Source organism: Chelonoidis abingdonii, chromosome 8 (genome assembly GCF_003597395.2).
Source record: "Chelonoidis abingdonii isolate Lonesome George chromosome 8, CheloAbing_2.0, whole genome shotgun sequence".
In the NCBI taxonomy this organism is placed as follows: Eukaryota; Metazoa; Chordata; order Testudines; family Testudinidae; genus Chelonoidis; species Chelonoidis abingdonii.
The window spans coordinates 66,128,756-66,139,364 of NC_133776.1; the positions used below are offsets into that span (position 1 = coordinate 66,128,756).

Consider the following 10,609-nt stretch of genomic DNA (forward strand, 5'->3'; position numbering starts at 1 on the left):
CCTCGCCCCCCGGGGTCAGGGAGCCGCAGCTCCGGTGGACCTGCCGCAGGCATGCCTGCGGCAGCTCCGCCAGAGCCGCGAGACCCACGCGTGGGGCGGCGAAATGTCCCAGCGCCTAGGGCGCCAGAAACCCTAGCGCCGGTCCTGCTCTGCCCCATTCCTCTTTATGAAGGCCCCAGTGCCTCCTTGTAAATGCCAAAGGCGCAGCAGGTCGGCAGCCCCCGTGCACTGCCCCTGCTCCTTCTTCAAGGGCCCAGTCACCCTGTGACACCTGGAAACCTCCCTCCCCTGCCACTCCAGCCAAACCTCACATGCCTGACTAGCTTTCTGCCCCTACGCACCCATCCCACAGCTTGGCCTCCCTGCCCACACCTGTGTCCTCCTCCTCCACTTACATTGTATTTTATACAACAACCGCAGTACAAACAAGCCGTACGCACACGCCCGCGCTCAATCTCTTTGCCATCACCAGTGCAGCCCTTCTCCACCTCCCTTGGTCTAGACTTGGCTGTTGTCGTTTGCAAGCTCTTTGGTTCAGAGACATTGTCTCCTTACCTGGGCTCTAAAGCACCCTATAAACTAGTCATTAAATCAACTTGTGGTCACGTGAGGGAGGCCTGACAACTGCACACCATAGCAACCTGCCCTGTCATGGGATCCAGCCCAATTGCTTCCAGCATCCCTCCCATGTACTGCCTGGCTTCCTGTGAATGGAAACTGGCCACGGTGACCGCTCCCCTGGCCCTACAGCTTCTCTTGACAAAGGAAAAACACTGACAGGAATTCTTTAAAACGCCAGCTCCTGACTTTCAGCGACTCCCACCAACAGCAGGTCCCACTGCTCACCAATGCTCTCCTCTGCAGCCTGCCTAACAGGGCTCTCTCTCTATCCCTCCTCCTCGCTACTCAGTGTCACTTTCACACGAAAGAGCCTGAGATTTGGATGCAGGTTTGAGGCCCTGGGAAAGCCCCAAGGCTGAGGTTAGACAGGTCTGATGTATGGCCGTACCGGCTGCTTTGTCAGTGCAGCAATTCTTTGATCACACTTGCCAGGACTCTGTAGCAGCGTTCACCCATCTCATGTCTAGCACCAGCAAAGATAGGATCAGCGGAGTGGACAGGAGTCTGGAAAGTGTAGCCTAAATGGGAGACTTCACACCTCAGCCTCCCAAATGGTCTCTCTTGCCCTTTTCACAGGCGACAGCTTGGCTTGGGAAGGTGTTGGCACACTCTGCTTAGCTGTCACTTCTCCAGACCTTTGGACCCAGAACACTTCGGAATTTGTAGCACAGAGTCAGACAAAGGTCACAGGGTCATACACCCCCTTTCTGCATGCCTGATGGGTCTGGATTTCTCACACCCCATGGGGCTGAGAGTTTGCAGAGCCCTGGCCTATCTACAGCAGATCTGCCATTATACTGGTGACAGAAGTACCATGCCTGCAGCAGTATCCCTATGACCTTTGATCTTGAGAATCTGAGTTCATAAGCTAAGTGGGGCTGCAGTTGGCCAGCGCCTTGATGGCAGCTGTCCAAGGAAAACCCGTGTGCTGACGGCTATGCCACCAAAGGATCTAATGGGGGCACAATGATGCATATGTGGGGATGGAGGTACGAGAGCAGTAGCAGAACGACACTTGCACTGACTCAAGAACTCTTACATTTTGCCACCACTGTGTCTAATTCACCTTCAGTTTTGAGACGCTTCCCCAGGCACTGGCTGAGACAATTCAAAGGGATGCTTATGGGATGCTGCTATCTGAAATCAGCTCTGTAGGTTTAGGGGCAAACCTATATTCAGCAGTAAGAGTCCCACCTTCTCTCCACCACCATGGGCAGCTCTCACCATCTGCATCATGCCACGCCTAGTCAGTTTCCTACTTTGGCACAGATTGGAGGCTGCACCAAATCAGCACCCCAAACTCTGCAGCGAATTGCACTTTTCAGCTTTGCCCCAAACCATCTTCTTGCTCCGTCCTCCCTGCCCCACCCCTCACGAAATCACATGGGCAATAAACCCCAAACCTCTTTGCCAAATATTTATATTTTTAATTAATTGCGGGGCAGGACATAAACAAAAAGGTGTCCCCAACTCCTCGATGCTTTGCATCCTCTCAAGGGTTTAGTTCTGATCTGGAATAAGCCTTTGACCCCAGGCTAAGATTTGCAGATGGATTTTGCAAAGCTACAGTTAACCACTAGGAATCCTTTATCCCCTGGGCCTCAGCCTGCTCTCTGCTCACCCTGTCCCGAGGAGATATGGTCGTCCTGCACTTGGATACTCATGCCCCCTGTGCAATCTCCACTGGGCTACTCCGTCACTCTCTCCAGGTCCTGTATTTCCGGTAAGTATTTCAGAGCACTGTGCATTTTTCTCTGGGTGCCAGTTTGTCTGTATGAGATTTCCCCTCATCCTTTCTTCACTGCCTGGCCTGACACTCGCAGAGTGTCACTGAGCCATACGTACAGGCTGCTGCTGGCTTTCAACACTCCTCTTTCATGCTTAGTCCTGCTGTGAGTGCAGGGGACTGAACTAAATGACTTCCTGAGGTCCCCTCCAGTCCTACGATTCTATGATTCTTTTCCTGGCTGCATTTCAGGGACGGGGGATGCTGCTCTGCCTATGTCACTTGGCAGGGCCTAAGCCGTCCTTTGAACAAATACGTCTATTCCTCCTTTGGAGTCCACACTGCAGTCATCTCCAGAGATCACATCAGAGCTGCGATCAGACCCAGACAGTTGGCACCAGTGAAATGCCCTGAGACTAACAGGGGCAGTGCCAAGATACAGGGGCGGCTCTAGGCACAAGCAAAGCAAGAACATGCTTGGGGCAGCCCATTTGCAGGGGCGGCATGGGAGCTGATGACCAACAGGGGGGCTCTGGGAGCTGTAGTTCCTTGGTTCGCTCCCTGCCTATAGAGCCAGCCCTGGAGCAGGGAAAGAACTACATTTCCCAGCATTCCCTTGGCCACTACCAACTGGAAAGGAAGGAGGGGGACGTCATGCGGCAGCCTGCTGTGAGTGCTGTGAATGGTAGGGAAACCATATTTTAACATTCAAAAAACAGGACACTCCATGGGGAGGGAAGCCCCACCCTGCCACCATCCACTCCCTCTGACTGCCCCCCCAGAAACTCCAACCCATCCAACTCCCCCCCCGTCCCCTATCTAAGCCTCCCTTTCTCCTTGGTCCCCAAACTGCCCCCTCCTAGACCCGGGCCCCGAAACTTCCCCAGACCCCCCACCACAAACGGGACCGGAAAGCAGTAGCTGGGACTCCAAATGCCTATTCCAACTGCTACCTGTCCCCAGACTGGGCCCCCCCAAACCTCCGCGCCATCCAACCACCCTGCTCCCTGTCCCTAAACTGCCCCCCTGGAATCCCCCTACCCCTTCTCCAACTCCCTCACCCCTTACCCGCGGTGCCAGCGCAACCAGATCCGGGACTGCGCGCAGCGCCAGAGCTATAACACCTGGCTGCATAACATCGCCCTGGGCTCACCCCACCGCAGGAGCCACAGCCCCCTACCACGCAGCACCTGCCTTCCAGACTTGAACACCTCAAACAGGAGGCTCAGCTCAGTTGGGCACTGTACTTCAATTCTCCCCAATCAAATGAGTAACCTGAATCCCTCACTGTAACTGCTATATATGAAAAAAGTAGGAATAAAGATTGAGCAAGAAATTCTCCCAAGTGGTATAGGGCTGGAATTGATTCAGACAACCATTGCCTTGTTGTTTGTTTGTTGGGTTTTGGTTTGTTTAAAAGAAGACAGTGATATTGCATTGCAAATCCCACTCTAGGAAGAAAGAGTGAAAAAAGAAAATAAAGGCACCTCAACTTTTCCTCACTTATGGAGGACAGTCTTATAATATGCATCCAGATATCCTCCAATCACACAAGCTGAAAATTGTTCCACTTTACTGCAGTTCTGTAACCATATGGGAACCAATCCTGTCTGTTTTTTGTGCACATCCAAAATTCCTGCTGAATGACCCACCCTGGGAGTGAGTTACCAATGACCCAGGGCTGCGGCGGAAGGAGGGTGCAGGTGGGGGAGGGAGAGCCCAGGGTTGGGGCAGCAGGAAGTGGGGGAGGGGCACTGGTGGTGGGGAAGGGGTGAGCCCAGGGCTGGGGTGGCAGCGGGGTGGGGGGAGGGCACTGGTGGGAGAGAAAGGGGGAAGCCCAGCGCAGGGGCGGCAGGGGGTGTGAGTGTGGGTAGGGAGAGGGCTGGGGCAGCAGGGTGGTACGGGGGGGAGCCCAAGGCTGGGACGGGGGGCAGCCAAATTTTTTTTTGCTTAGGGCGGCAAAAAACCTAGAGCCGGCCCTGCCAAGATACTACAGTGGTATGCTCAATAGAAATATCAAAGGTAGACAGCTGAGATACCATCAAACTGCTGGGCTGGAGGGTGGGGGCACTGGGTGACAGGGAGGGAAACAAATGTTGGGAAAACTTGCAACAAAATGATCGAGTGGCAGTTCTGAGGGAAAGGGGACAGGCCAGAGGCTCTTTTGGTTCATTCTATTCTCTCTTGGGTTGTGGCTTTCAAATAGGGTTGCAACCTTCCAGAATCATCCCAGCATCTCCAGGAATTAAAGATTAATCTTTAATTAAAGATGATGTTACGTGATGAAACCTCCAGGAATATATCCAGCCAAAATTGGCAACCTTACTGTTGAAGCCTGCTGCTGACTTTCCCAGGGAAAGAGGCAGCTGGCCTGCAATGGTTGTGTCATTTAGGGGCGCCAGCCCCCATTTCTGAATGCACCTGTGGGGATTTTTGGAACAGACAGGGAAAGACATTGATTTGCTGCAAAACTCCAGAAGCATATGCGCAATGCAGCGGGCTACTTGTCCATGTTGTCGTGCCATGCTGGGAGGGGCCTGGCAGAAGCCAGGCACAATGGAGGGCCCAAGAGAGGGGCTGCAGCTGGAGAAATACCCCAGCAGAGCACTGAACAGCAGTGTGAGTACAGAACGAGAGCAGCCCTTAGGGACCGTTCACAATGCCAGCCTGGGCTATTGCTATTGCCAAGCAGCGGGCGACCACACTGATGTTCAGTTCTTTCCTCCTTGTGCCAGATGAGGGGCTGCTAACAAAAGGATCCCTCTCTCCTCCTGAAATCAGCAGCTGCAGCTCACCCTAATGCCCTTGGACAGTTACAGAACCTCTCCTAGGCTGACATTATTATAGACACTTTGCACTTGGTGGTGCTTTTCCTTTGCAGATTACGAAGCACTTTCCTGAGCCGGGACACCCCTGGGGTGGGATGGGAATATTGAGGCATAGACAGGTGGCTACCAACATTTTCAAAATATCATTTCCACCAACTCAGGCATCTCCATTTTTAGGTGCCAGCTGGAGACACCGTTGGTGGCCAGGAGAGACGCGGGCATTAAGTCAGGTGCTAGGCGTCTCAACTCACCCATTAATTCCAGCTGCCTACATCTGGCCGAAGTGACTTGCACACGGTCAACAGCAACTCACTAGCAGAGGTAGGAAGAGAAACCAGGTCTTCTGACATCCCAGGCCTTAGTCACTTAACCGAAGTGTCTCTGAGGCCCAGGCTGTTAGCAGACAGGGTTTGCCTGGGACCCGGTAAGGCCGACCTGAGAAGGGAGTGCACCTGGCCAACACAACCAGCAAGTTTAAGTTCTCCCCACTAATGTGACAATCCGGGTTGTCACTAGGCAATAGAGCACCCCCTGCTGGAGGCCTAGGGCCCTGCTGGAGGCCTGGGGCCCTGCTTGGTCACCAAACCGAAGACAAAAAATGAAGCATGTCTCTGCAGCAGTTAATTCCCAGATGACATCATTCCCTTTCAGACCCCAATCCTCTCTCACAGTCACGAGGCGCTGGCGCACGCTATGGCTCAAGCCCAGAACTGCAGTGACCCCCAAATGTAGCCCCAAACCCACTGGGGAGCCAACTGATTGCAAAGGGATGGGCTTATTCAGAAGATGTTTTAAGAGGGAAAGGGGCTGAATTTGAAATAAAGATGTTCCCAAAGTGGGACAAGCAGAGTGATTAGATCCACTCCCAAGGGCCGTCCCACTGGTCTCTGGCATTTCCCTAGGAGTATCCCAACTCGATCGTGTTAGCTACTGGACTCTAAGTAGTGCGACAGGAGGCAAGGTTCCCCTCCGTGCTCAACCAAAGCCACCTGGGGTAGCAGGACTTGAAGACACCACATGGAACAGGAGAAAATACAGGAGAATGAGCCCTACACTGAGCAGAACGTAACTGGAGAGCAGAAAGCATGGGGCTGGGGGACCTTTCCTCACTCCATCCCAGCACTCAGAGGCCTATGCGTTGCTGTGCTGTATGCATCAGGAACAGGAGCAGCAGGAACCCCAGCAGAAATAAATTCTGCTCCTACAGCATTAAGAAGTGCTGAGTTGGCCAGCGAATGCCAGCAGGGGCTGAGCAGCTCCATGCCCCAGAGGAGACAGGTTTGTGGCTTAGGGTGGGGAGCAGTTTGAGAGAGCCCAGGATCAGATGGACATGGAGACCTGAGCTGTCCCCTCACCTCCGAAGGGTCAGGTCTCTGCTGTCACCTGAGACACCACAGCAGGGCTCACAGGGACAGCGTACTGGAGCTGCGCCTTCTCACTAGTGCTGTTCCCATCAGGCAGTCAGTGAGGGAGCCTAGGGGATCTTCTCCAGGAGAGAAACACATAGCCTCCTCCCTGGCCCAGTCACTTCTGAACCTAGGGACAGAGGTGGGGTCATCCCAGATGAGCGGAACCTCGGAGCAGGGATAGAGGGTCTCTGTTTTGAAGGGCTTTGCATCCTGATAGCACTACCTCTCAGGCTGCTTTTGCACTACTGCTCAAACTGGCCTGGCCTGGCCGGAAACTGGCACTAGCCTGGCACTAACAGCGCGCTCTTTCCCTATGTGCATGACATTAGCGATGGCTGGCGGAGATGACTCCAGGGAGGTGATGTTCTCAAACACCGGGGGCTGGAGGGGTCAGGATCTGTGGGCAGCCATGAGCGATTCCCCTGCCAGGCTGCGGGAGAGAGAGAGCGTCTAACTGCAGGGTGCCCCAGCTCAGGCAATACAATGGCACATGCCACTAGCTGCTGATCCAGCAGCCGAGCTGGAAGGGAACATGGAGATGTGAAGCAAAGCTCTGATTCATCTCACATTCCTGCAGGTGGGTGTTTTGCCAGGCCCTGCCAGCAAGGCACATTTAGACTCCTTTGGCAGAGTTTATGATCTGGGGGGCTTTTTCTCTGGAAAGGTTGTTTGAAATGATAGCAGAGGTGAAAGGGCACTTGGCATCTCTCAGGAGTCTCTAGTAAATATGTAATCTGCTATGGATTTTTTTTTTCCTTCCAGGGAGTTTCTCCTCCCCTCTTTCCCGCCCCCACATAGATAGCCCCACAGACCTAACATACAAGGACCGGGGAGGAGGTGAGCCCAGACCGCCGAGCTGCTCTCTAAGAGCTGGGACAATAGAAAGACAGGAAAGGGGCTAGTGGTGAGGAGCCAGGCAGCCAGCAAGGAAAGGCAGGAGCAGTCAGCCACAGCCAGGTGAGGAGAGCAACTGAAGATGATCTCAGTCGGGCTACAGCTCGTGGGCTTCATCCTGGCGGGGCTTGGGTTGCTGGGCACCGTGATCACCACGCTCCTGCCCAACTGGAAGAACAGCTCCTACATCGGTGCCAGCATTGTGACGGCGGTGGGCTTCACCAAGGGCCTGTGGATGGAGTGTGCCATCTACAGCACTGGCATCACCCAGTGCGATATCTACAACTCTCTGTTGTCCCTGCCCTCCGACCTTCAGGCTTCTCAGGCTTTGATGGTGACCTCCTGCGCCATCTCTTCACTGGCCTGTATTGTCTCCGTGATGGGGATGAAGTGCACCATCTTCGCCCAGGGCTCCCCTGCCAAGGACAGGGTAGCAGTGACAGGGGGGGTGATCTTCATCCTGGGCGGTGTGCTGTGCTTCATCCCCATGGTGTGGAACACCCATGTGGTGCTGCAGGATTTCTACAACCCGCTCATCCCGGACAGTGCCAAGTATGAGATGGGGGAGGCGATGTACCTGGGCATTGTCTCAGCCTTGCTTACCCTCCTTGGCGGCTGCATACTCTCTGCGTCCTGCCCGCCCCGGGAGTCTGAGACAGCCTACCGGAGCGCCTATCAATCCAAAGCCCTGGCAAGCCCCCGGCCGTCCATCAGCCATACTCAAAAACCTAAGAGCGAATTCAGTGCCTACAACCTGACGGGGTACGTGTAGGAGCCCCGAGGCCTGGCCAACTCCCCAGCAGCAAGGCAGTCAGTATCTAAACCCTGGACGGTACCTCACCTGCCTTGGGGGCCACTAAGAAGGACTGGACTGGGGGAGGTAAGAGAAGCCGAGCCAATCACTTGAGCTTGTCTCTCTCATGCACTTGTCCTTAAATCCCAATTTCCACTGACTGACCAATGCTCCCACAAGGCGCTCAGCAGCTTGCATGGACTAGGCTGGTTCTGACCTTGTGCCGTAGCCCCCTCAAGTGGCAGGCAGCAAAACACAAGCCCAGGGGAGTGCTCTCCATTGGGAACCCCCCTCTGCACCAAGAGGAAGAGCAACATCCCGGATGGCCGTCCCCAAGAGACCAGTAAGTGCTCAGTCGGCACAGCAACAGACGGACTTGTGGAACTCAGCCCCAGCCCCTGGTTCTCGCAAGTGGTCACTGGCCTGCGTGCTCATGTGCACTGGACACAGAACAAGGGGCATGTTTGCCAATGCCGCCCGCCTGCAGGTGAAGGACAGGGAAGACGGGAAGGGTGCAGTCACACAGCAGGTGGGAGAGCTTTTGACAGGGTGGCAGGTCAGGGGTGAGCTTGCTGGGACTGGCCATGAAGCACTTACTGTACATAGGAGTGGTTGAGGGGGGGGGAGAGGCAGTGGCTCTCCGGGAGCAGCACATTTGCTGAATGGCCCCGTGGGTCAAGAATGATGAGGTGTTGCAATAAATCTGTGTTACAGTCACGCTGAAGCTGACTTAGGTTTCCTTCTGCGCCGAAGAGGCTCTGCCCTCACCCCCAGGAAACCCCACCCACACTGGGCCAGGCCACCTTGTGCCCATTACAGCCACCCACTTGCTGCCCAGCCAGAGGGCAGAGGCTGGGAGGCATATTTCAAAGAGGACTGGAAGTCCCAAACCCAACCCCCCGTGCAATCCTGTGCTTGTTTCTGTGCTTGGCTTTGAAGAGCTGTGACCCTCGGGCATGGGAACACCACGGCCCCTTGCAGATGGTCCGAGTAAACAAACAGATTTAAAAGAAGACAGGCTGCTGCTCAGGAAGGGTCCGATTCTGGTCTGACTCAACTCAGTGGGAAAATACCCACTGACTTTCGGGGAGCAGAACTGGGCCCTGAGATAAATGGACGACAGGACCTCAGTGTGGGGGGCAGATACATAGGCACAACCCCGTCACCTCTGGGAGCACAGCGCCAGTCCTGCCAGAGATTCGCAGAGAGCAGAAAGGCAGCATGGTCCAGTGGATGGAACAGGACCCAGGGAGCCAGGCATGCCTGAGCTTAAGCCTAGTGACCTTGGGCAAGACTCCATTCCTCCATGTAAAACAGGGCTAACACCTCCCATGGTAAATGCCTGGAGACCCTCAACAGGCAGACGATATTGTTATTAAGGACTTTGGTGGGCCTACTAGAGACCCTCCCAGTGCATGCGGGGGGCAAACAGCTCTGTGTGTGCCCCATGCGGCGCTCCCTGCTGTTAATTCAGAGCCTCACAGGCAAAGCTAGTCTCAGAGCAGCCTGGAATTCCCCAGCACAAGGCGCTGGGATGCGGAGGGCAGAGGGCATTCCTTGCCCAGCAGCAACCCTCGCTGGATGACTGATGGGCCCTGAGGGCTTCCAGTGAAAGCTCCTTCCCATGTTCTTCAGCAGTGGAGGACAGCAGCTTCACACAGCAGTGTATGTGATGGGGGGCAGGAGTGGGACTAGGGATTTAAGGGAATAGCCCCAGCAGCAAGGGTGATATCTTCCCTGTCCTGTGTGCCTGAAGGTTTGCACATTACAATGGAAACACACAGGGACTTCACGAACGCTCCCACACCAGCCCCAGGGGGTGGCTGATCTGGGCATCCTGAAGGACCTGTGCTAGCAATGGCCATTTCAGCACTCACTGGCAGCAAATGCCCCCTTCCAGCTGCTGAGATTGGAAGACACTGCCTGGTTTCCCCTCAGATACTGAGCCTTCTTCCCCGGCACCCTCCCTGCTTCAACCCTTCCTCTCTCTCTGCCTTGGCTAATCTTCAGGGCAAAAAGCATGTGCAGCCTTCTGTTGTGCCAGCCCAGGGCCCCATGTGGCCCAAATGAGAACACACGTTGCCTCTTGCTCTGGCCACAGGCTCCAGCAGCGAGCTGAGGGGGACAGCAGACGCGTCCACAGGCATGCAGGGCCTCAAGCAGTCACCCAAGTAGTACGTCCCTCCCCTCATCCCCATACACAGCAACACTAGCCAAGATACACAACAAGGCCTTCCAGGCCCACGTGTGAAACGATTCCTGCTCGGGGTCTGCAGGAAAGCTCCCCCAGTGAGAAGAGATCGCACAGGTGGGGAGCCTGGGGAGCATCCCTGATGTG

General features: G+C 55.0%; 1 protein-coding gene across 1 annotated transcript; it reads left to right on the forward strand.

The window, feature by feature from the left end:
* The first annotated feature begins 7,560 nt into the window (after positions 1-7,560).
* Positions 7,561-8,265, forward strand: CLDN2 (claudin 2). The gene has a single exon (XM_032772185.1). The coding sequence runs from the start codon at positions 7,561-7,563 to the stop codon at positions 8,248-8,250; it is 690 nt and encodes a 229-aa protein (XP_032628076.1). The 3' UTR covers positions 8,251-8,265.
* Positions 8,266-10,609: the final 2,344 nt, after the last annotated feature.